We start from the raw sequence: 26,599 nt of genomic DNA, 5'->3' as shown, positions 1-26,599 counted from the left end.
AAGCGAGAGAGGGATGATAGCCTTGCATAATTTTCTATGCAAAGTTCAGTGAACGTCAAAAATATTTGCATTAGGCTGCTGTGTGTTGAGTGTTTGCATGTGTGTGTGTGTGTGAGTGTGGCGTCTTTTGTCTCCATTAGCTGCCCTAAAGCAGCACAAATACACACACCCATACACATGTATTGTACGCACACTTACATATAAATTCACACGCTGTGTTTGTCGCACTTTTTGCTATTTGCATCTGTGATAAGCGCTGCGTCTGCTTTATGCGGGCCAAACGTCGACAGCTGCAGCCTTTTAGGCGCACAAGCACACTCACACGCACACATACAAGCATACGCAGACTCGTGTAAATTGTGTTATGTTTATTTTTTGATGTCCTTCCGCAAAATGTTTGTATCAATTCATTTGCTGGCAATTTTCACAGCTTTTTTGTGATTGCTGGCGTCGTTGCTGTTGCTGTTGTTGCTGTTGGCGGCAACGCGTTAATTGCTTCATTGAAACAAGTTGCCAACTGCTGTCAAAAACTGGCTTATTAGGTGCCAACGGCTTTTGGCCGACATCCATCAACGTGGTCAACAAATGTGTGGCTGGCTGTCGACGTCGTCGTCAATGTTGCTATCAATGTTGCTGTTACTATTTGCTGTTGCTGTGTTGCTGTTGCTCTTGCTCTTGGGCCTCATTAAAAACGCAATTTAATTTAAATGACAGCGTCGAGTGGTGCATTCTAGTTTTGTAGCCGGGTAAAAGCAATTTATTGCGCTAAACTAGACCACAAAAAACTAGTCATTAAAACTAATCACAGCTAAAAGGCACTTAAACAGCGCGCCCAGATACAAATCGAACCAAATTAGAACGTCGTCGTCATCATCGTCGTAGTCGTAGATAGACCAATATAGCCCATGGAGTGGACTACTTAAAATGAACTCATTAACAGGTACAAATGAAGCCTGAAGACACAGAAACTCCGCTTCGTTCAATCGCAATCTGCAGCCAAAATCAAAACGGTTAAAGAAAGTGCTGAGCAGGCGAGTTCAACTCAAAGAGTCGAAGTCAAAGTCGAAGCTGGTGAAATTAGGCAATGGCTTCGTCAGGAGTGTCATAAAAATCAAAGTCGATAGCCGACTGAGCAACTGGAGTGGCTAAGCGGCTAAGCGGCTGCTGCGACTTGAGCGAATTCCCAGGAAAACGTATTAAAATGGCCAAGTGACAAATGAAGTAACTCCAAATGATGAGGCAAAGCGGAGCACACGCATCCAAAAAAATTAAAACAAAAACAAAAAAACACAGAAAATCACATCAAAATCAAATCATTTGTATGCGCAGCGCGACGACTCTCATAAAACCAGACAACTGCAGAGCTCGTAAACGTTCCGAAACGTTCGAGGACCAGACCAAAAGTAACAACTGACTGACTGACTGAAAGAATGATTGCCTGAGTGACCATTAAAGTAGCGCCGAGCTGAGCCGAGCTGAGCAATGAAAAGCAAACGCGTGCTTGGCCCCAGCCCAATCAGATGCAAAGATATCTCACAGATATCTGGCACTTGGGCATTTCCATTAGGAAACCAACCGAAATCAGAACCACAAAAATTGTTTTCATCGTAACTGGAAACGCAAACACACAAGATCATAAGATGAGTGTATCATGCTAGTGGCAGAACGCCTACAAAAATAAAAAGAAAACATAGTCAAGGACAGCGCCAAAACAGTAGTAATATACTCCCATATCCGACTGCACATCTTTTGCGCTCTCTCTCTTTCTAACTAGCAGGCTCTGTCTCTCTTTCGCTGGCTGTGTAGTTTGCCGCTGCTTGTGGCAGGTAAATCGCAGCAGGATCTGCAGCGTTGTCTCTATCTACATTATATCTCGCACTCGCTTTTGTGTGACACAATATGACATCAAATTACTGCGACCCTGTTTCAGTTCCCGTTCCCGTTCCCGTTCCCTTTCCCTTCCCTTTTTTTTTGTGTCATTCCCTTTCCAGTTGGGCATTGCCTTCCCTTTTAGCCGCACGCCCCGTCGCACACGATCGCCTATCTGATCATCGCAATCGCAAAAACTACAAAACTCAAAAACATTTTCAAGAGCATTCATTTGTTGTTGTTGTTGCTGCTGCTAGCACATATGGCCCCTTGTAACTTGTCCCTCTGAGTATCCCTGTGACTGCTTTTGGGATCTGCATCTCTCCTTTCGCACTCAGAAATGCGTAAGCGCTTATCGCTTATCGTCTATCGCTCGCTCGTTTATCGCTCGCGTCTCATCTCTCGGCGGCTTTCAACAGCAGCAGCAGCAGCAGCAGCAGCAGCTTGGCCATCAGTTGAGATTTTTGCCGCTGTTGTTGTTTTTAAGTAATTTGCAAGAGATTCGCATAATGTGTATGAATCTCCTTTTGTCGCTAACATTTTTTTGAAGATTATGTCTCATCTCGTTATTGCTGTAGTTGTTGCTGTAGCCGTGTAGGTGTTGAAGGGATTGCCGTATGGTCGGATTGCTTAATGGCTGTAGTCCGAGTCGTAGTCGTAGTCGTAGTCTGAGCTGTAACCAGTGTTGCTCGCTTTGTTCGTAAGGAAATCGTAAAATTATCCTGGCAGACACGTCGTTATTTAGACGCCGCGTGGCCCAAAAAGGGGAGCCGCACTCATGTTAACCTTGACGTATTCAGTTTTGGTTTCACCGGCGACGGCAACGGCGTCGGCGACGCTGGCAAACAATGCACAGTCCAACAATAAGTTTGCTCAGGTGCTTAGCCAAGCTTTCAGCAGCAGCGGCAGGAGCAGAAGCAGGAACAGCAGCGGAAGTGGCCACAGCCCGAGTCGAGTTGCCCGTCTGCCACGAACATGCATACGTCTGTGTGTGTGTGTGTGTGTGTGTGTGTGTGTGTGTGTGTGTGTGTGTGTGTGTGTGTGTGTGTTCTGCTGCCACACGTAGTTCGTTTCATTCAGCAGCCGGAAAAGCGGAAAACTCGCATGCATACGTACGACAACAACTGCTAGTGTGAGTGTAGAAGTGTGAGTATATTCATATGGCAGCCTGTCCGCTATTTGCCAAGCGTATTGTGCAGCGTCCAGGAGAGACAAACGAAGGCAACGCCTCATGAATTGGCAAACTTCGCGCAGACTGTGTGCAAACAATGGACGTCGCTGTAGACTCCATTGGAGCTCCCACCCCACCACTAGATGTGTTGGTTTGGGGGCAGCATAAAGGCGCCAAGGTGAGCGCACTTACTGTTCGTGTACAGCTTCAGCTTTAACTTTATTAAAACAATTCGATTTCATGTATAGTATAAAATTTTAAGCATTTAACTGTAGACAGACAAATTTGTTATGCCTGTGGCGTAGTCAGTTTCTATTCAAATTAATTTGCATTTTTGAAAGCTATAAGGAAACGGCATTAAAACTCAGTCATTAATATGAAAAAAATTTAATACAATTAATACTTAAATATTTTATCGAAACTTGCCCTATAAACCCATCCGCGAATTTAAATATTCGCACGAAATAGTTTATTTGATTTAATGTTGTTTAACAAGATATTAATGCAAATAAATAATCAACTTTCCATAGCTAATTTAAAATTAAACTATTATATAAATTGATTCAAGGCAGTCCGCCTCTTCTTTACTACTTATTGGAATCAAAAGAATAAGTTTTCTAAAGACATTATTTAAATAATTCATTTTTTAATTCAGGAGGTTTACCTAAAATTTTGAAAACGCCGTATTCGTGATGTCATTTTATAAGCTTTGATTAAATTTAATAAAAATAATAATTTCCATGCCATAAATCTTCTTGAGAAGTTTAATATTAGAAAATATATTCTTACATTTAGAATGAATTAATTTTTGAGTATTGGACTTTGTCCTAATTATGAAATTAATAAACTATCTATAAAACTTTCTTAGAAATAAAAATGGGGAAAAATGTTTTTTCTGTGCTAATCTTGCGCATAGAAAATATATTTCTCTTCAGATTAAAGTCTGATATTCGAATGTAACTGTCAGCAACCTATCCCAAGTCATGTGCTTTGTAAGTTTAGTGTAGCTGCTGCACTGCGTCCATTTGTCTACGCTTTTATCCTTCTATCTTCCTCTGCACTCACTCTCTACACTTATTCATCCCTCTGTACTCAGTCTGTTTTTCGCTTTGTGCGCTGCGTCATGCTTTTGCATACGTGACCGGGCATTTTGTTGGACTGCTAATGCGGCAAACTTCTAATGTGGCTGCCACGGCCGCAGTTGCTGCTGCTGCTGCTGGGCAGTGAAAGTTGCAGTTGTGGAGTTGTTGTAGGTCTCGGTCCTAGAGCTAAGCACAGCCCATTAAAATGTCTGGATCGCTTGTTTCGGCTGCCATTTTCAACTTAATTTGCGCTAAAATACTTAATATGAAAACAGATTTGCGCTGCCAAACAACAAATCACTTTCGCCATGTCGCACATGGCCGCAGTCCGAGCCCAGGACATGGACATGGATGTGCATGTGCAACCACATGCATGTCCAGCCAGCAGAGAGAGAGAAAGGAAAAGGGAGAGGGAGACAGAGACAGAGAGAAGGAGATTGTGGGGAGAACATTTGCATAATTGACCCATGCAGGATTCGCGCACCAACTGATTTCATTTACGAGGCGCAGACCCCCGTCTCGTGGTTCGTCCTTCATCCTGCGTCCTTCGACCATTCTAAGGACCTGAAGGAGCGCCCTTGTCAGTGTGCGGGCAACGTATGCTCTATGCTCGAGCTTTTGCACATTTAGGCAATTTACATTTATAGCCTGGCGCATGAGGTGCTTACGAGCTGCACAGGATGTGCCGCCAGGCTCTGCCTACTGCCTGCCTCCCCTTCTTTCCTCCTCTCTGATCGTCCTGCTGTCGGCGGCCATCGCATGAAATTTACACCCATTGCGGTTTGGGGTCGCAGTCAATTTGAATTGGTTCTTGTTGCAGGTTGCCCGCCATGCAGTCGCGTTTTGTTATGGTTGCTGTTGTTGTTGTTGTTGCAATGGCTGCCAGCCAGTTTATTATGAAATTAGAACGTAGCCAGCCGTTGAAGCAAAGGGGACTCGAAGGGGAGCTGCAATGCAGTCGTAAAACTGGCACATGACATATGAACTGCACTGCTGCCTATTCAGTGGTTGTTGTTATTGTTATTGTTGTTGTTGTTGTTGCTGTCGTTATAGTTATTAAATTATATATGGTAGATACATAGGCCTAAACGAAATCAACAGCCGAGTTAAGCAAAATGTTTTGCTGATTATTGCCAAGGGCGATGCACGTGACTGTTGATAGTTTCCTAGGGTTTCGTTGAGTGGTAAACTAAAAATACATTAATGTTCAGCTAAGATTGGATAGCATTAAAATATATAGTATTATGCATAGTGATAACATTAAAGGTAGTTACTGCAAATTAGCTTATCTCACTTATTTTTAAATTTTAAATAACTTGAAAATAAAATTTCTGTACATATTTTTAGATTTTGATAATCAATAATTTTAAATTTTCACAAATGTACAAGAAAATTTAAATTTAATTTTTAATTTTTGGCATTGACAATAAACATTTATTACTTTACTTTATAATATTTTATTTCATAAAGATTTTCTAGTTTTTTTTTTCTTCCTTCCAATTTTATTAAAATAATATAATAAATGGAAAATGATTTATGGAAGGCTTTATATAAGTTAAGCCAAAGCTAGTGAATTTTTGGTTATTCTTAAATAAATCGATACAACCCCAAAAACAATATTTTTAAAATCGCTGAAAGAAGAACTGAAGAACATAAAAATTCCTCATTAACAAAGTTCACTTTTAGCTTGCACTTACTTTTGAGTACCTCAATAAAACAATTCCAGCAAACTATTTGGAGCAAATATGAGACATGACGCAGAGTTAAATGTATTTTCGTGCATTCAATTAAATATGATTATATATAGAAAGTATTCTTTTGGCATTCGGCAAATGCTTGAAAAGTGAAAGATTGTTTACAAGCTCGCTTCTATCGGAGCCATAAATCTATTTAAGCTAGTTCTTGTCTAAATTATATATATGAGTCTACTCAAAGTATTCAAAGTCTGCTACGAATACGAGAATACGAGCAATTATCATTAACATTTGCTATCTGTTGGGGCAGCGATAATGGTTGAGCTATATTAACCATGCTATCAACAACATTCCAACATATCTTAGGTAAGCTCTTTAGAAATATCTTTAAGTTGTTTTATTCTCGAAAATCCATTCATAAAGCGTTAGTTCAGTGCCAATGTGAATCTGTGTCTGTGTCTGGGGCCATAGAACGTGGCATGCATATTTATGGCCTCAATAATTTGTGGAACTTATGGCAGGAGGAGCAGAGGGAATTGAGCGTTGGAGAGAGAGAGAGAGGGTGAAACAGAGTGGGAGGGGCATAAAGAGATTTGCAATTACGAGTGGCAATTTAAATAGCATTTTATTTGTTGATTTTATTTATAATCTGCCGCGCTCTTTTTATGATTATATTTGACTAGCATATGTATGCGAACAGATACAAATACACACATACTAGTAAACACATACTAGTAAACACACACATACACATACATTCAGAGCAGAAGCAACGACAGTTTTGGAGCTAAATCAGAATTTATGCTTTGTTTAAATGCTGTAAAAATGTCGCTGATTTCTATCGCCATGGCTATGATTATGACAATTACAACAACAATAATAATAACTGTCTATATGTCGAGTGTGCGAGTGTAGCGCACATTTATGATATAGTCCGAGATACACACACAAATACACACACACAAAGAGACAAGTCATGGATATATGTACATTCGTATATTTACAGACAGCCGAGCGCGTATTTAAACCAATTTTATGGCGCATTTAATTGTTGCTGCTTATGAGCTACGGCAACAACTACAATAATAGTGCTCAACAAATTAAAAATGGTAACAAAAGGTTAACATAAATTGTTAAAACTAAATTATACATATAAACAAAACATTTTTATGCGATTAAAATCAAAATTACACGCAACGTGCGTCGGCTTCACTCATTGCTGGAATTGCTTTGCTGCTGCTCGCTGTTGAGGGCGGTTGTCCAAGGGAGGCATAGAGAGAGGGGGACGGAATGGAATGGGGGGCTAAAGTACATACGCTGCGCTGCACATGGCTTACTCTATCCACATTTGAAAAGGGGTGGAGGGGCAGACATGGCCATGTCTGGCCTTGTCTCTGCTCTGCTTCGCTCTGACGATTCCGCCGCGTTGTTGCTGGACGTGGACAACAACGTCGACGCAGCCGGAAAAGCTGCGTACGTGCTGGAAAAATATGCATTAGAAGTACTTTTCCATCCCAAACTCATGTGTGTTTGCGTGTGTGTGTGTGTAGGTGAATCGCTGGACCTGTGCGGGTCGAGCTATTTATACGCTTAATGGTTTCTGCGTAGACTGCGAGCAGAATCCAAAGAAAGTCAGAGAGAGAGAAATATGCTAAAGTCCCGTTAAGTTGAACAATTGTTACTGCAGATCGGAAATAATCCTGTTACTAGCTCCATTGTTTTCAGTCAAGTCACAAAACCAAAAAATAAAACTTACGTGTAGTGAATCCGGTATTGTTTAAACACAAAACAAGTTTCGCAGCATTAAATTGCAATTAAGTTAAATAGATTTCGATACGTTCTGTAGATACATATTTCCAGTTTTATTCACTTTAATCAAATTAAAATTAATTAATGCAATTTCAAATGCCTTTAATCTGGATCTACTCAGCAAGTACGTTGAGCTCGTAAAAATGTTTGTTGAAGCTCTCGCCAAAATATTAGAAGAACTTTAATTTTAATTAACTCCATTTATAACATTTTGTTTTTTAATTTCAACGAAAATGTAATGAAATTTTGTGGAACTGTTCGAGAATTAATTATGCTCTATTGATAGAGCTGACGTCAATTATGATTTATTGCCAAAGACATAGTCACTGCCAGTTAAGAATCTAATCTTATCGATTGCCAAATATTTTTTTGATTAAACGCTGCTAATAGTAATTGTTGCTGTAATCTGCCACCGCGAATGAATTCTCAAATATTACTATCTATCTATATATGTAGCTTCGACTTATCTTATTGACGTCGCCTCCGGTCGCTGTCTATTTTTATTATTTCTTAGTTCCGTTTCGAGTATTTGCCATTTGCATGGGAATCGTCTGGGCTATGGGATAATCATCGTATCAGTTGTTGTGATTGTTCCCATGCTCAAGATTTGCGCTTGTTGATCGAAATTTTCGAAATTTCACTAGACAACTTCATATGTAGAATGTACAATATTTGGCCATAAACTAAAGACGAGTTCTTCTTTAGATGCGTATCGCAAGTTGCATGAACTTATGAAATGAGACTGCGTTTTGGCTTAAAATATGCTCAACAAGGCCAGTCATGGGAAACTTGGTCCAGCTGTGCAAAAGTCACAAAACTCTGCAGCAGCAGCAAAAGCAGCATCGCATCCTTAAGGCACTTGCGAAAGTCTTTGCGCTACTTTTGAGCTCAATTTCAGGTGCAGGAGGCAGCAAACAACGAACAACGAACAGCGAACAGAGAATGCCAAACAAAAACAAAAACAACAATCAAAGCATTTAACCCTTTTGCCAAAAAGTTTCGAGTGCAAAAAAGAAAAGTTTACGTTTTTTAAAGCGAAAATCAATGCGGGAACCCCGAAAAAGCTGCTCACGTAGCATCGCTTCCTATATACAACTACACATATTTTCCACTCTGTCCGTGTTTGTGTGTCTGTGTGTGTGCTTGGCTGTTTATGCGCAGCAGCTGTACAGAGCAGCAGCAGCAACGACTTCGACTCCAACTCAAAGTTGAAGACGGCAGCCAACTTGCCAAGTTGTTCAACCACAAAAAATATGAGCTCGATATTAATAATTTGTATCTAGATATAGTTTTCTGTCGCTGCCAAAAAGATGCTGCGATGCTACGACGGCTGCTTCCTGAGAAAAAGCAGAGTGTAGTAGTATAGTTTGAGGTCTGGAGGCCAAACGTGTTATATCTTATGCTTATTTGCTATTTTACATACACGTGTATATATATTCATAGGTATGTTTGTGTGCAGATGTATGAATAAACATAGGCATAATTTTGTATTTAGCTTAATTTCCAGCTGCTAATTTATGCAAATGTAGTTTTATGTGCACCCATTCAGCATAAGCAAACTGCAAATACACGCATAAACAGTCTGAGGGCTGAGTGTGTGTGCGTGTATAAAAGAGAGAAAGAGAGTGCGAGATTCACACATACACATAACTCAAAATCGGCAGACAAATCTGCACACATGTTAAAGCCCATAAATAAACCACATAATCACAAACGGAACGATCGATGATTGTTGTCACTGTTTGACAGCCAGGCAATGGCAATGGTAAAAGGCAAAGGCAAAAAGCAGAGGCCGAAACAGAGGACTGTGGCAGAAACAGCGGTAGAGACAGAGGCAAAGGCAGAGGCAGAGACCGAGCTGGCTCGAGAGAGCGACAGACAAGCAGAGCAAAGCAAAGCAAAGCAAGGCAAAGCCAAAGCCTCACCTGGCGCATGAGCGAGTCGACGTTGAAGCACCGTGCCAAGTGCAGAGCGCAGAGAGGCGTGCCAAAGAGAGATTATTGAACGATGCACTCGAGCATGACGAGCAGCAGCAGCAGCCGCAGTAGAAGCAGCAGCGTCAACGTCAGCCCTACAAACAAACATGCAATTGCACAAACAACAACAACAACAACAGCAACAAGAAGAACAACAGTAACAGCAACGATAATAGCAAAGCGAAACGAACCGAAAACCGGTTTACCTGCCCGCTGCATAACAAACAAAAAACACGCCCAGCATGCAAGTCAAACAGTGACAAGCATATTGTGTTAGCAGTCGTTGCGTCTCGTTTCATCGCATTGTCTGCCCGCTTGCAATCGCGACCATCTTGTATGTGCCAAATGCCAAAGCCCAGCCCTCGTCAGACAAGTTTCACGCACACACAGTCCCACATACACGCACACGCACACACACAAACACACACACACACTGACAGAGCGCGTGTCTCTGTGCGCTGCCTTTCCTGTTTTGCGCTCGTGGTTCAGTTGGTCTGCGGCCGTTGAAGTGTTTGCTCGTGCCTCGTTCGCCCGTTCGCTCGTTCGTCCGTTCGCCCGTTCGTTCGTTTCGTTTCTCGTGTGCTCACTTTACGTATACACGTTAGTCGTTACGTCGCGTTTGCGTGCGTGCGTTTTCACAGTAATAACAGGCAACAACAACAACAGCAACAAATACTGAATCGACATCGACAATTCCTCATCATCAACAATAAACAGCGGCAATCGACAACAAGCCAAAAAGCTACAAAATCGCGTCGGCAAAAGCGCGCAAAATAAATACCCATTCAAAGTTTGATAACTACTTGTATACGATACTATACTATACCATATATTTAGTGCAGAGGCTAAACAAAAAAGAATAAACAACAAGAAGAAAACATAAACAAATCCAATGTGTGCAAAATGTAAGAAAATTGAGTGCGCAAACATGCAATAAAAATACAAGTGTCCAATTTAAATCCAAGCAAAGCTTGCAATTGATGTGATTTCAACGACGCTACAATTCGACATAAATACAATTTCCAATCAGGCTGATCTATACATACATACATATGTACAATATAATAATCAAATATTATATGCATATAGAAATTATGGCAATGAAATCGGACTTACTCATGCCAAGGGCTGCGTCATTGTCATTGTTGGAAATATTTGACAGTTTGCTTATCACTTTATTGCTATCAATTCTTAAAATTTAATGAAAAGTGTTTTCCCCAACAATAACAACAAGAAACGCAACAACAACAGCAGCAGCAGCAAGAAGAGTAACAACAATAACAATAACGGTTATCGGCTGCCTCTGATAAATTGATTGAGTTTCGGGACCCACAAGCAACAACCAACAAAATACTCGTTCAAAAAATGCACAGCCCAACCTTAAAGAATCGAAATCAAAGACTGAAAACAGTGCACAGTGTTCATCGATAGTCGTATGTCGAATGTAGCTATGTTGGCCTTATCATTTGCTTGGTTATTTGTAGCGCAATTGTCAATTGTGCGATAGGCATCTGAGGCCCAACAACAACAACAAATAATAATATTGACAACAACGTGGACAGGTCTTGAGACAACAACAGCAAAAGCAACAACGCTTTTTTTTTTCTTTATTATTAATAATTTTTTGGGTTGAAATTGAAGCCAAAGCAAACATGGCAAACGCATGGAAAAATTTATTGATAAAAATCTGGCAAGAACTGAACATACATACACATAGATACAAGCAATAGATACTGCATACTCGGCACATATAAACATGGCACAACTGATAACAGTTCCTCAACATTTGCTGTAGCCCAGCTACCTGTCTAAACAAAAGATAGAACACACTGATAGCCCTGCTCTCTGACTGTCAGTCTGTCTGAAAGATGTTACTCTCCATCTAATTGGCCAAGTTTTGAGCATTGGGAACGCATTGAAGCCGCGTATTTGTCGCTAATTGCTAAGCCATAGTTGACAACACACCTTGCCAAATGCTTACCAATTGCATTTGGTAACAATGTAGCAGCAACAATAGATGCCGTCGGGGCTCGCCCACACAACAAGTTCTAGGCTCTCTCTCAGGATCGTTTCGTAGCGCCAGAGCAAACAAAAGAAGAACTGCAGGCAGTCGTGCTGTAAGACTAATCAGAAATGTGTATAGAACTAAACTAAACAGGTTAAACAGCATACCTGACACGGGGGGAAGGGCAGACAATTGATTTGACATTGTTTTGGTTTATTAGTGAAGTTGCAGTGCAAACAGCAAACAACAAACATTGACAATTGGCGAACACAATACCCAAAAATAAAGGAAAAATTGCCAGTTGCCCTCAGCATTTTGGACATGTTTATTAGATCCCCCGGGAGGACGGCTGCCTTCAGCTGCTTTTGTCATCAATCAAAAGACTCTGAAGTGCATGCCCCTTTCCCACACTCAACTCCAGCACAAACACTATATAGTGAGTAGTGTTGTGTATGCTATATATGTTTACTTGTGTAGTCTAAAGTCTTGGGTCGTAAAATTTTTAATCAGGAATTTTTTTTGGAACCTGTACTCTATTATTGGTGCTGGCTACCGCGCAATCGTAAATCAACTGGTCATAACCGAGTGCCAACTGTACGCTTGTTATAAAGAGAAATTAGAAACCAAATACAATTTGGTGTTTTTAATTTTGGTCGTTTGTTGTTGTGGTGTGGGGCTGATAAGCAAAAGGTGTGAAGCATGATAAGAGTCGAGTCGAGAAGCTACCGTTGAAATCGTATCAATTGCATTTGCAGACAATTTCAAATTTTCGAGAAATGAAAGTTTATACTAAAATCATCGAAATTATTTACAGCTAGCGCACTGTTGCAAAACGCGTGCAAAAACATGTGTTGAATAGCGTCGTGCTCTTAAAAATTCACACACACCTCTCCCAGTCAGGAGAAATTCATAGAGAGAATTAGGAGAAGCAGCAGGAAAAGGAGCAGAGATCAGAGACTCAGTTTCTCTGTTGGATTTTGCGCGCCCCACGTTCTACCCAAAAAACATTCAAAATTATACTCGAAATGGATATGACCTCAACAGCGGAGGCTGCCGCTCGCAGCTGGTACGACAGTCCGCGCTTAGGCGGCGGTGGAGGCGGCGGCGGTGTTGGCGGCGGTGGCGGATCACCGCAAAACAATGGACTGGGCAGCGCCGGCAGTAGCCTGGCCCACAGCCATCACAGCCTGTCCAGCGGCGCCTCATCGGCGGGCAGCAGCGTTGGTGCCGCTCTCAGTGGCGGCGCTGGTGGCGCTGGCGCCGGCCTTGGTCTGGATACCAGCGATATGAGCGCCTTCTATGCGCTGGAAAGCAATGGACATCATCGACGCTACTATCCCAGCTATCATCAGCACAGTAAGTACAACCCAATTCAACCCAAACCAACCCTCCATAGTGCCCAATCCCCACCAGCAAATGAATCAAAGTGATTTGAGGTTTATGTTTTATGTATTGTTTAGGTAATTTTAGTGGCGCGCCGTGGCTATATTTGTCCTAATGTCATTTCTAATGCGTTTTTAATGAATGCGTTTGGGGGGAGTTTCACTCGCACACCCCTCCATGTGTGTGTTTTTGGCCAGTGGGGAGGGTTGAGATGGCCGCCCCCCATTGTCTGTGCTACAGCCCACAAATCGATTGCTTCGCGCCTTTTTTTATGTTACACGTTTCCTGTTGGCTGTTGGCCGAAGAAGGGGCGTAGATAGTCAGCTCACCAGTTTCCATCCCTTGTATAGTATATATCAAACACTTTATTACCAACTGAGATTTCCCAGTTGTAACTGTAAACAGCTCACTTACAGAGTGCGCTTTGGCTCACTTACATTTTCCCAGCTTGTAGAGTCTTGTACTTTAACTGCAGCTCCATGTTTTCTAATTGCGCGCAATTTGTTGCCACTGCTATAAGAGAAGAAACAAAATAGAGGCAAATTATCTATGCTCATTAGTAGCAAACAGTTAACTACTTCTAGATTCACACGCCTACGTCTCAAAAATTGTTGTTATGAAAATGTGGCCACAATTTTTTTTTTCGGGGCCAACAAAGAGTGAGACGTTGCAGCCCAAATTTCAGAGTTCCGCTAAGTTAATTTTCAATTTGGTGGAGGAAAAAAAAAGTGGGTGCCACTGTAACTGTTGTTGCTGCTGTCAGTTTTGACAGTTGACTCCCCAAAAATCCATTTTCACTTGGCACTTAGCATTGCACTGCCATTGCCATTGTTATTGCCGTTGAGCGCAGCTTTTGCTTGCATTTTGACAGTTCCACGTAAAATCGAGACGGAGAGACGGACGTGACATGCATCGATGCGGCTGCTGCTGCTGCTGCCGTTGGATTTATTTCCTGCTCTTTGAGTGTGCGAAAATTTTAATTTAAAATTTTTCGTTGAGCCACGGAATGTGAAGCAAGCCCTGACGTGATTGTTGCACTGGCAACAGCAGGGAGGAGCAGCAGCGGGGCATTAGGAGTCAGCCTAAGCGGGTGCAAGTGGCTGCAAGTGATCAATCAGCTCTCGGCTTCTTGGCCTTTTTGCATTTATGTTTAATTCATGTTATTCATATGCCGACTTTATTGATGCTTGATTTGATTTCATGGATTTCGCATCCGAAACGAACTCACTATAGTATCTTGGGGGACCTGATCCCCAGGCTGGAGACTGTGGCTGCTGGAGACTTGCTGCTGTGCTGTGCTGTGCTGTAATTCATTCATGCACTCAAAACGAGCATTCAAATCGCGCAGCTTTGTTTGCCACTTTGACAGACAGTTTGTCGGCTGCTCAAGCGGATTCGAACTCTCGACATGGAGTGGCTACATTTTTGTATGTTTTTTTTTTTTTAAAGGGGGCACCTGTGGCGAGCGTTGATTTTAAAATTCATTAGTCTGCATGTGTCACATTTGGGATGAGTCCGTTGCCAGACTTGTCAAAGACTCAAATTTACAGTAACTCAATTTAGTTGTCGTTATGATCGCTGTTGTGTTTTTTTTTTTTTGTGTGGTGCTTTTGCTCTGTTGTGTTTAACATTTGGGGCAGCCTAAATACCGAACTAACCCGACCCATAAAGCGGGGGGTGTGTGTATCAGTGTGCGTGTGTGTGTGTGTGTGTTGGGGCTGTAGTCTCATTTACATACACACGCAGACTTACAAGCATTTTGAGCATATGCGAATGCAGTTTAATGGATTTTGACGCGCTCACTTACACACACTCTCTAAACACACACTTAAACACACACACTTGGCACACACACAGAGAGATTTTTATGATACAAGCCATAAAAACGACAACAACAGCCATGTGAAATTTAAATTTCAAAAGCAAACATGCCGCAAATTTGGCAATAACTTTGTTGGTTTTTTTGTTTTGTTTTTTTTCTCTCTCTCTATATTTTGGTTTTGTCCGCCACATAACTTTGTTCGCGTATTTATTGTTTGCTGCTCATTTCTTATTTCTTGGCTGCCTTTACGATGAAAAAGATATATGCAGACATACATATATATATATACATACAAATATATATATATATATTTGTGGTACATACAAACACGTGGTCTGCAATATGGGACACAACAAACTTGGCACAACTTTGCGTTTGTTCTTAGCAATTTATATTTTACGATAAACTTGACTTTCTTATCGGGATCACTAGATAGATTTCTAAGTTTTCAATTTAAGGCGAATTCCTATTTATTTTACATTTTTATTTATATATACTCTTATATAATTAGCAGCTCATTGCAGCTAAAATGAATTATTTAATTGCCTCTCATTTAGCTGCATCTATTTTAACAGTTGAGCAACTGCAAAAACACACAGCAAAAAAGCTAACGGTGCAACATTGTGCGTATAGCTGTTGCACTCGCACAGCTGCAGATTAGATTGTGCTTGAGATTGCAGTAGGAATGGGATAGCAGCTATGAGTATGAGTAGCACGCCTATATTACTTTTTTTTGACAATATTTGCAAACAACTTTTTTGCAACGCTTGGAGAAAATGTTCCCACACAACTCTTGGCGCACTCCACGCAAATGTCACGCACAGTGGCAAAGTCACAAAAGGGATATCAAATAAATGCGGGACCATTCAGAAGGGATATCAAAGTCTATTCAGATCCCAAGCAAGCAGTCAATGCAATTTGTGCTGAGTTGCTTGGGGGCAAGTTGAAGTTGAGGTAAAGTCCATGGCAGGAGTTGAGTCGCTTCCTGGCTACCAGGTGTTGCATAGTTGCACTTGGTACGCTCCACTCTCATAAATTTCGCGAGTGGCCCAAGTTGTGCGCGCATAAAACAGAAATTTCCAAGAAATTACAACACGGCCAACACAAAAGCACAAAAGCCAAATAGCGAACATAGTCATAGACAGGCTGCAGGCTGCTCTCTGGATTCAACTCCAACTCGTCGCAGACAGTCAGGCACGGTCTCGCACACACATACACACACACACAGACACACTGAAAGAAGTAATGTGTGTAATAGTTGTTGTAATTTACTGACTGCGACTTCGGTCTGGGCATGGCCCGGAATCTCGGCCGCAAATCTTAATCCCGGTGCGCAAGTTTTCAGCGAACTGGGCACTGGGAGCGTGGCGGCGGCCTATAAAAATGAGTTATGGTATTGCAATTGAACAGCTGGGCCACCGCTGCGTATGATTGATGTGACTTTAAATGCGAACGCTTTTGCGTGTATATAGCAGCTTATGCTTGTGTGTGTGTGTGAGTGTAGTTTCGTGTGTGTGACACTTTTCAAAGGTATTACAAACCTTGAGCTTGTGTGCCACTGTTGCAAGTTGCAAGTTGTTGCTGCTGTTGATGCGGTTGCTGTGGCTGTTGCTGCTGCCGTTGCTATTGCCCTCTCAATTCGCTTTGATTAAAATGTCTTGAAATCATGCCACATTAATTATGACCCAAATTCTTGGAAGCATTCTCTATATCGTATGATGCAGCGGCAACTGTTTGTTGTTGCTGTTGTGCCTGTTGCGGAGCTATTGTAGCTACTGCTCTTGCATATTGTTTATTGCATTCGACAGTGGCCGGTCATTCATATAGTTTTTCATTCGTTTGTGTTTTTTCACTTGTGTTTTTTGTTTTGTTTTTTTGCCACCGCCCGCGTTGCACATGTTGAGGCTGCTGCTGCTGCTGCTGCCACAACGGCTGCTGGCGCGATGTTTTAATTAGTCGTTTCAACGGCAAACTGTCTTTGCTTAATTAAATGACATAATTATAAGAATGTGCCTGCCACTGGCCCCCAAAGCCGACTCCGACTCCGATTCCGACTCTGACTTCAACTCTCACTGTGTCTTGGAGTTCGACTGTGGCTGCCTACGCCGAATGCAACATGCAACACGTGATGTTGCTGCTGCTGTCGTTGACATTGCTGCGATGCTTCAATTAATTTGCACTGCAGCAACAGTCGCCGTTGTCGCCTCACTGGCTGCCTTGCTAACTGGCTAGCTTTTGCTTGCCTGGCTACTTTGCATGCCGAAGCCAAAGGTGCCGCCAATTGCAGCAACCAACTCCATTGTCCAGCTGCTGCTGCTGTTGTTGTTGTTGCAGTAACTCCTCAGCATTCCCATTGCCAACACGTTTCGCATTCTAATTTGACATTTCGCTTTAGCCTGCTTAACTGCTAGCTAGCTAGTGTGAACAGCTGTCCTTCAATCACTATCACTGTCGCCTGTTTGCTGCTAGTTGCCAGTTGGCCGTTTCTTGTTGCTGGTTGCTAGTTGCTAGTTGCCTGCTTCATGTTGCTGGCATCAATCTCAGCTCAGCTCACCTCTTGCCAAGATGGCGGACATTGGCGAGTGTCTTTAGAGCTTTGCCGCCGCTTCTTCTGATGAACTGGGCCGGAAGTCTTTGTGCCTAGCTTTTGTACATCCTTTCGCCCTGTTGCCTGTCATTTGTCAGCCCAGATTCCACGAATTGCCACAGTCATACCTTGCATACAAAACTATATATATAAATATATTTATATATGTATGTATGTGTGTTGTGCATCATCAATAATATTGCTACTGTTGTTGGACTTGGGTGTCTTTTGTCTGCTTTGCTGCTTTTATTATTAATTTGTAATATCAAAATGCTGCTCGCCAGCGATTTATAACGACAACTGGCGAACAAAGCATACGCATGTTGCAGCAACACACAAGCCAACAACAGCTCATGTCGTGTTGCCGATGCTGATACTGATGCTGTTGTTGTGATTTGTCTAACACAGCGAGTGGTCAATATGCCGACACTGAACATACAAAGCGCAATGCGGCAGTATTCATTAATTTTATGCGCTGCCAGCAACAGCAGCACAGCAGCAGCAGCACAGCAGCAGCAGCAACATGTTGCCGGACCACAGCACGATTTGTGACTGCAATTACAATATTGAATATTAGCGCATTGTTGGTTGCTGCTTCAGCTGCTGCTGTATCTGCAGCTCTTGCTACTTGACTACTTGCAACTTGGCTGCCGTTGTCGCCCCCGCTGTCAATGCAACCGACAGCAATTGCAACTGCCGCGACAGCAACAAACATTTGTGATAAACTGTTGCTAATACATTGCTGCTGTTGTCTGTTGTTCGTTGTCTGCAGACTTCGCTGCATTTGGCAGTGTCAAGTTTACAAATGACTTTGGCAGTTCGAGCTGCGACATGGCCTTAACTGATCTTCGCCCAAGCCACAGCGATGAGCATATTAATCAGGCAACCAGGCAGGCAGGCAAGCAAAGTCATTGTACGCGGCTGCCAAACAAATCGCTAATGTTTAATAGCTAATGTCTAATTCCTAATGTCTAATGCCTAATGCCCAATGTTTAATGGTTAATAGTTAATGCTTAATGGCTTCCAAGAAGCGTCAAACTATCAAAATAGAACAATCTTACTGAGAACTGAGAGTTTGGGCAGGGCTCGAAGACAAAAAGAAAAACAAGCTTAGCCACAAAACGATCCACAAAGCAATCCACACACACATTTTTTTTTTGGGGACCACCTGGTCAAGCCTGATCAAGCAGGTGTAATGCCTATTTGACTATCGCGTCTAACAAATGACGCCCCCTCCGAGCTCATTAACATTCGATGAGCAGCAAAATTTGTTGTTTAACTCTATGTTGACTCTGTGTGTTGTATGAGAAACTCACTCACGCTCTTCTTGGCCAAAAACAAAACCAGTTTGCATACGAGTAAACTGCTGCTTTCAGCAAGGTCTGCTTAGCATAAATGTTTGCGGCTTCGCTTCTCGTCTAAAACAATGCAGCAATAAAAGCAAACAACAACAACAGCAACAGCAACAACAATAATAATGCGTTGTTGCTTGTTCTTGGCAAAAATATGTCATACGAGTGTGTCGCAAGAGACGCCGCCAAAAATTTGTTGCATGCTGCGGACTGCGGCTGTGGCTGCGGCTTCGGCTGCCAGCACGATTTTCGTTTGCAGCCTTTTTTGGGGACACACTGTTTAGCATAATATGCTGCTGCTGCTGCTGCATCCTTTTGGGCGGCGGCGCGTGTGTTTAATAAAATATTTTATTAATATGCGAAAAGTGGACACAGCAGCAGCAACAACAACAACAACAACAGCAGCAACTGTTGCCGCCGTCGTCGCATCAATTGAATTTCTCAAGTTCAGCCTTATGAATTTATGCAACGTTTTTCTTTTTAGCCTTTGCGTTTTATCGTTGTTTTTTTCGGGGGGCCTCTCTTTGTTTCTTGTGGCCTGAGGGCCCTTTGTTGTGATAAATGTCAACGCGTTCTTATTTATGACATGTGAAACAGCGCCTTGCCTGGTGGTCCAGCAACAGCAACAGCAGCATCAATTCCAACAGCAACAGCAACAACAACAACGAGTTGTCAAAGCACAACAAACAACACTTCAAACGTTGCGTGATTTGTTCGCTCGCTTTTGGCTTACCAAATTTGGTTGTGTCATATAAAAACTTGTCAATTTTAATGATTTTGCTGACGCTTCGAACTGTCATAAGTGCGCCAAAGGCATTTGAGGCCTGCCACATCCTTGCACCAACCACACACACTAATACAATGCGTGTTTATGTGTGTATTGCTCATTAGCCATGCCTTTGAATGGCACAGCAGCAGTAGCAGCAGCAAAAAAGCTGTCAGCGTGACTTTTGAGCCAGCCTGAGTGACAGTGGCAGCCCAATCATTTACTAGACTTACAGACTCGCAACTCTGGACTCTGGGTATTTGCATAAATTTATTATGCTTGCGTGCATGTGGCACACACAGTCAAAGGATCAGGAACTGCAACGATAACTTTGCCAGACCCATGCTTGACCCAGCTGCAACTCAACACAAAACAAAAAAAAAACGCGTGCATTCTGCTTGCCAAACTGCCAACTTCCAGCTACGAACTACCAACTGTAGGCCGCATTATTAACATTTTTTCAGCACCCACCACAAATACACAGCGCATAAAAAAACGCTGCAAGAAAATGGTGTGGCACAGCAACAACAGTCCGGCTAGAGAGCAGCAACAGCAGCAGCAGCAACAAACGCAAACAAATGGCAACTAAAAATGGCGCATTTCAAACCCTCAACTTGGCTTATACGAGTTCGCATAGCTGTTGTTGTTGTTGCCGTTGCCGTTGCTGTTGCCTCGCCTTGCTGCAAGTTTTTATTTAGTGCAAGCAACATTTGCCCCTGCTGCGGCTGTGGCTGTGGCTGTTGCACTGCTGCTGTCGTCTTGTCAACATGTTTTGCGGCAACATTGCTGCACGTATGCAAAAGTTACTCAGGCCACGTAATTCACACGTTAAGCTAAATATGCTTGTTAACCACAGCCACAGATTGCGTCTGAGCCATCGCCAAGAAAATCCACGCCATATTCGCAGATACTTATGAAATGGATCAACACTTTCACTCCACTTGATTAACAGCGAATAATATCAAATTTATTAATAGCCTAGTTGCTGTTTAAACTTGATGTGTTTTCAATCCTGCAAGCAATATTATTTTATTTATACAAAGTCTAATGTCTATAATTACAATATTTCTAAAAGACTTGCAGCATTGAGGTATTTTCCAAATTTATTTATTGCATTAATTATTCATATAACCGAGAATTTTATGATGTTTCTTGGAAATGTATATTAAGTACTTAACGAGTAATATAATTGCTCAATTAATAGCAAATAAAATATTTATAGGAATATTTCAATTATTTGCGTAACTTGCAAATTGCGTTGCATATTCGTAGCACACACACAGAAGCAAAATGCCAGCGAAATTGTAGATGTTGCACAACATGACATAGTACAACAATGCGAATATGAGTGGCAAAAGGGGCAGCGAGTGGGGCAACCTGTGGTTAAGTTATTAAACGCATTATCATAAATACAATTGACAACTTATGACTAATGATAAGCTGGCATGCAACTGGAGCACACAGAGCAGAGCGAGCTGTAAATGAAGACGGGAATCCGCAACGAGGTGGCAGCCAAAGAGACGCTGTGTGGCTGTGTGGCAGCCACAGAGGCAGCCACAAGTCGCAAATAAAGTGTTAATAATATAGATGGCAATGGCAGCGTAGTTTGCGCTTAATAAAGCAGCCGCCTGCCTGTCAGTCCTCCAGTCAGTCAACCAGGCAGTCAGTCAAGCAGTCATTCAAGTCAACTCAGTTAGCACGCAAACTGAGCTGCAAATGCGAAGTATGAGCCAGGCTAGAAAATATGGAAAAAGCAAAGAAATAATTAAAACAAACAAGAGCGCAAAATGCTAAGCAGTAAGTCAGCTCTCAGCACAGCTGAGAAGCAGCAGCAGCAGCAGAGCACCGCAGAGTTGAGCTCAAGGTGTCTTTTTTCGTATTTTCGAGCTCCGCTCTAACTGACCTACCTGCTAAGCTAGTTGTGGCTTGTGTAGCTTGGCTTCGACATTGCCTGGTGGTGGCTAAAACTGAAAACTGGAATCCGTTATAGTTTATTGCCGCCGCTTGCCGCATTTTAAATTTGGAGCAGGTGTAAGCAGCCAGCGAGCGAGAGAGACACTTGACCGCATTTTGGAGACGCTGCAGCCACGCGCCTACAAATGAGGCAGGTGAAAAGTATCCTGGACACGAAGCGAGGGTCGCTCAGGTTATAAATTAAGCGATCGCCTGCAGCAGCGACGCTAAAGGCAGTCATTGCAGGATTCACTCAGCCAAAAAGAGGCAGAGGAGCCAGAGCCTTGGCTCCTTTGTATGATTGATTGTTGCTTAATGCCAGGTCAGGCGGAAGCAGCTGAACGGCAACGACAACGTCGAGGACGACGACGACGCACATCACTAATCGACTGATGGGACTGACTGAGCTGATCCGACTTGAGTTGCCTCAAAAAAGAATGACTGAATGACTGCCTAACAGCATAACTGACTGTCTGACTGAGTGACTGACTGACATACGTTACATTTCGCTTAGCTCGCACTCATTTGGCGATTTGATTTGCTGACGCCGATAAGCAGCCCAGGGCCAACACACAACCCCTAAGCCGCATTTGGTGTGAATTTAATTTACCAAAGAGCTAAAGAGCTGAAGAGCTGGCAATCCTTTTCATCGTCAACTGCGAAAACTGTTACATTTTCCGAATGGGCTTTTTTCTCTCTCGCTGTCTCGTTGTCGTTGTTGTCTCTAGGCCTTATCAAGATGTTTGCGCTACAATGAATAGACTTGCCGCTGAGTGTTTGTCACTGATTCTCTCTCTCACTCTCTCAATCTGTCTCTCTCGCCCGTTGACCCTTCCATGTCGTTTTGTTCTCCATTCAAATGAGATGAGCTGGCGCTGATAAGGCGCCAGAGATTCGACCTCCCTCCCGTTGTCGCTCTTTCACTCTCTCAAGAGATCTTTGAGGCATTTATTGTATTGCCAGCTGCCGTTTTTGTTCGTAGTTTTTCTTTTTCGGGCTGCATTTTGGTTAATTGAATGACTGTGCGAGTGGATGGCTCTCTATGGCTATAAGGCTATATGGTGTCCATCACCTGCTCTATCTATCGTGTCGGGGAATTGTCATCCTCAGATGTCAAACACGTCGCGTTAAGTGCGCCGATTGCTGTGCATACAATTAATTATGTCATTCACGTTGGCGATCGGCCAACTTGAAACTGCAATTAAAAGGCGCTTTCGGCATGGACTACGATTTCAGCTTCAGCTTCAACTTCAGCTTTAGCTTTGACTCTGTCTTTGGCTTGATTTCATTTTGAGCTACGGCTTAGACGTGCAGGCGCTGTTGTTAACTTGGCTTTAAGTTGACTCTACTTCACTTCACTTCAGTTGACTTCAGTTGAGTTGAACGCTTGTCAAACGCTTTTAAAACGCCACACACATGTCCAAGCGTTTTGCTTTTTTTCGAGTGTCTCAACACACATACCTGTGTGTGTGTGTTGAGTCGGCTTTGTGGCTTTGATCTGTCAGTTTGAAGAAATCAAGCGCAGGCCAAAAACTTCAAAATGTTGTAGTATTTTTTGTTGTTGTTTTTGCTGCTGTTGCTGCTGTTGATGTTGCTGTTGCTGTTGCTGCTTCTCTCTGTGAGCAACAACAAAAATTAAAGGCAGATTTTATTGTAGCGCTTTTGTTTATTGTAGTTGTTGTCGTAGCTGTTGTTGTAGTTGTTGTGTAGAACGTGTCAGCCAGGCTTTTGGCTTTGGGGGGACGGCCAAGGGCACGACGTCGACGTCGCCGCTTTTCACCAGCACGAGCTTTGCATACCGACAATGACAATAACAACAGCAGCAAGCAGCAACAAAAATACCGCTGAGTATGTGTGTGTTTGTTTTTTTTTTTTGCAACTTTAATTGCTGTACTCAGCTTGATTTATTAGCGAATTGTTTTATACAAAAGATGCCAACAGCCTCAGCAGCAGCAGCAGCAGCGGCGGCGACCGCAACAGCAACAACAACAACACGAGCTAACAGTGACTCATTGGCTGCTTAACAGCAGCCTTAACAGCGCTCTGTTATCGCTCAACACCATCGCAAATTGAAAGTTTTCATTGCAGCAATTAAAGCTCGCATCACATCGCATCGCATCGGCTGGCATCTGGGGGCATTGATTTGTGGCAACAACACATATAATTTGGCATGTCCAATGCGCTTATTTGGCCCCAAAATTATATACACACAGAGCCGATGACGACTTCATATGCGACTCGCGTTGTATAGTAGATTGAATGTGGTTGCAGCTTTTGCCTGATTTTTGAGGCACGTAGCTGCAATCGCACATTGATTGTCTCTGCTGGGGCGCAAAAGTGTGAAGTTTGCTCTCTCTGTATGCGCTGTTGTAACAAGCGCAAGTTCGCATCTCTCTCTCTCTCTTTCGCTGTGTTTCTATCTCTGCCTCGTAATTGTTGCAACTGCAACTGCTGCACATAATTTCTATAATCAGACACACGTACATATAATATGGACGCTAAAGCACTGTTATTAGGATAATCAAATGGATATTATCGCAGACAGCGATCGATCGCAAACAGCAGGCAGCAGGCAGCTTGCAACAGACTGCGGCAGATTGCTGGGGCATGGGAATACCCTTAAGGAGCGGGACATTATAACTTTGTGCTTTCGTTCTTAAGTCACTGCCTCCAAACAAACTGATTAACTCATTTGTTGCAACCCCAAAAAACGTGAATAAACTCAATTCAAGTGAATAGAGCATACGAAATTCGTCTTGGCTGTGATAGCTTCATTTGGCAGCGTTCTCTCGAGTCACTAATCCATCTCGGCGTGCATTGAACTGCATGACCTACTGTTAGACAGCGACTTCGACTTCATCTTTGCTGCTGCTGCTGCGGCTGCTGCATAATCAAAAATAATTTCACATACAAACAAGCCCCAGAGCGAATTGCGAGTGAAGACTGCGGATCGTAGCAGCCGAGCCAATATTAATGATAATAATAAGAATAAGTGCGCCCCAAAACAATTGCAACACCCCGCCGCCAGGATGTGCATATGCTTTGCAACAGTTGTGTTGCAGCAGCAGCCACAGCCGCAGCAGCAGCAATGTTGCAGCCAGCCGCTATGGAAACGGCAGCATTGGCGCACATAAATCTCACTTGGTGTCCGCTAAATTATACACTGCCAGACATTTAGGCTACACTTTTAAGCCAGGCCAACACTCACAAAAAAGGGGGGGAAAGAAGCGGGCAAGAATTGAGGCGGCGGCGCATTCGAGCCGCTGATCGATCTTTTTAGCTTTGGGACAAAAGTTTAACGCGATTGTTTATGATACAAATTAAACAATTTATGACAATGCAGCAGCAGCCGTTGTTGCTGCGGTTGCTGTGGTTGCTGTGCTTACTCTTGCTCGACTGCCTGCCTTGGCCATATGCAAAAAGTCTGCGCGAAGGCCGCGAGCGTCGTTTTGTGGCCAATGGTCAGCAGTGCCTTACCAGCAGCAGCAGCAGCGGCAGCAGAGCGACAGCAACTGTTGCTGGTGTTTCATAAATTATAACGCAGCTTTTCCGCCTCGCAAAAAGAGAACAACGTCATTTATTATGAATTTTTTATCGCTTCTGGTCTCTGAGCTCTTTCTCTCCCTCGCCCTCTCTGTCTCTCGCTGCCTCCCTCTCACACCCTTCGCTGATATGCATCTCCATCTTCGTCTCACACTGACTGGATTTTAGGCTGTTAATCTTCGTTATAAATTTTGGCCATAATTGATTTAATGCCGCATTTAACTTGATTTTGTTGTGGCGCGTTTTATTAAATTCTTTTGTTTTCTGATTTTGTTTCTGTTGCAGCATCCCGCATGCCCTCCTCACATGCCACGCCCCAAGTGTGCCGGCCGCACTTTCATACGCCGCTCAGTCCATGGCTGACCAGCGAACACAAACCGTTTGCACCCGCCAGCGCCTGGGGCATGGGTCAATTCGCCTGCCCCCAGGAGCCGCAGGTGGAGCACAAGCTGGGCCAAGTGGGCCAGAGCCATCAGACGACGACGGCGTCCGGCCAGCATTCGTTTCCATTCCCACCAACACCGCCAAAGGACTCCACGCCCGACTCAGTACAAACCGGTCCATCCGAGTACCAGGTGAGAATGCTCCTCAAAACTGTCTTTCAAATCAATGCTAATCAATTTCGTTGCTCCTGTGAACTCTCTTATTCGTTTCTTTTAGGCCGTGATGAACGCTTTCATGCACCAACAGGCCACGGGCTCTACCTCACTGACGGACACCAGCTGTGCGCTGGACATCAAGCCATCCATACAAAACGGCGGCTCATCTTCAGCACATGGCAGCAGCGCTGGACTAGCGCAATCCTCGGCGCCCAAACAGCGTGAAGGTAGTACTAACAACAACAACAACAGCAATACAAATAGCTCAAATAGCAGCAGCAGCAGCGGCGGCGGCAATCAAGCGCCGCAGCAGCAACAGCAGCAGCAGCAACAACAACAACAGCAGCAGCAGAGTAACAACAACAGCAGTAACAGCAACACCAACAGCAACACCAATAGCAACACCAACAGCAACAGCAACAATAACAACAGCAATGCCTCCTCATCCGCCTCCGCGTCAGCATCGAATGGTTTATTCTATGGCACAGCTCAAGCGCATTATGCGGCAGCCAACAGCAATGCGAACAGCAGCAGCTACGACAGCAGCTATGCCTCGTATCATCATGCGGCAGCGCAACATCAGGCGGCTGTGGCCGCCGCCAATATGTTCCAAAGTTCCTCAGTTGCAGCGGCCGCTGTCCGGCATAGCATGGGCGCAGCCGCAGCGGCGGCGGCGCATCAACATCATCATCACAGTCACAGTCATAGTCACAGTCATCATGGCTCGAACGCTGGTTCTGGGCTTCATGGTGGCAATGGCAGCGGTGGCGGTGGTGTTGGTGGTGTCATGAGTGGCATGGGCAGCGGCATGAGCAGCGGTCCACACAGCAGCTCGAGTGGCGGAGGCGGCGGTGGCGGTGGCATTGGCGGTGGTGCTGGTGGTGGTGTTGATGTGCTCGATGTGAAGCCCGTGCGCACAAAGCCCAGGACAAGTGCTGGTAAGCAAGACAAAAGTCAAAAAAACACATTTGCGATATTGGTGTGGGTG

General features: G+C 43.4%; 1 protein-coding gene and 1 long non-coding RNA gene across 5 annotated transcripts in view; one reads left to right on the top strand and one right to left on the bottom strand.

Moving 5' to 3' along the window:
- Window positions 1-10,083: 10,083 nt before the first annotated feature.
- The window catches only part of LOC133836252 (GATA-binding factor C), a 37,638-nt gene continuing 21,122 nt past the window's right edge, over window positions 10,084-26,599 (top strand). Inside the window, exons 1-4 of one of the 2 annotated variants that reach the window (XM_062266630.1) lie at window positions 10,084-10,506; window positions 12,421-12,962; window positions 25,298-25,587; window positions 25,673-26,549. In XM_062266630.1, the coding sequence (XP_062122614.1) occupies window positions 12,632-12,962; window positions 25,298-25,587; window positions 25,673-26,549 (1,498 nt within the window). In that variant the 5' untranslated portion in view covers window positions 10,084-10,506; window positions 12,421-12,631. The remainder of the gene's footprint in view (window positions 10,507-12,420; window positions 12,963-25,297; window positions 25,588-25,672; window positions 26,550-26,599) is intronic. The other variant, XM_062266631.1, reaches the window with a different exon arrangement.
- On the bottom strand, window positions 12,956-17,592 carry LOC133836253 (uncharacterized). Of its 3 annotated transcripts, none has more exons than XR_009893695.1 (3): window positions 13,568-17,592; window positions 13,427-13,502; window positions 12,956-13,364 (listed from the first exon to the last, which is right to left on the bottom strand). It is a non-coding gene; the product is annotated as an uncharacterized LOC133836253 (long non-coding RNA). The 3 variants fall into 3 exon arrangements; XR_009893694.1 differs by having other exon boundaries at window positions 12,956-13,330; window positions 13,404-13,502; window positions 13,568-17,562; XR_009893693.1 differs by having other exon boundaries at window positions 12,956-13,330; window positions 13,568-15,099.

Source organism: Drosophila sulfurigaster, chromosome 2R, assembly GCF_023558435.1.
Source record: "Drosophila sulfurigaster albostrigata strain 15112-1811.04 chromosome 2R, ASM2355843v2, whole genome shotgun sequence".
NCBI classification, from domain to species: Eukaryota; Metazoa; Arthropoda; class Insecta; order Diptera; family Drosophilidae; genus Drosophila; species Drosophila sulfurigaster.
The sequence above is the reverse complement of the archived record's forward strand: the minus strand, read 5'-3'. Positions and strand labels throughout refer to the sequence as shown.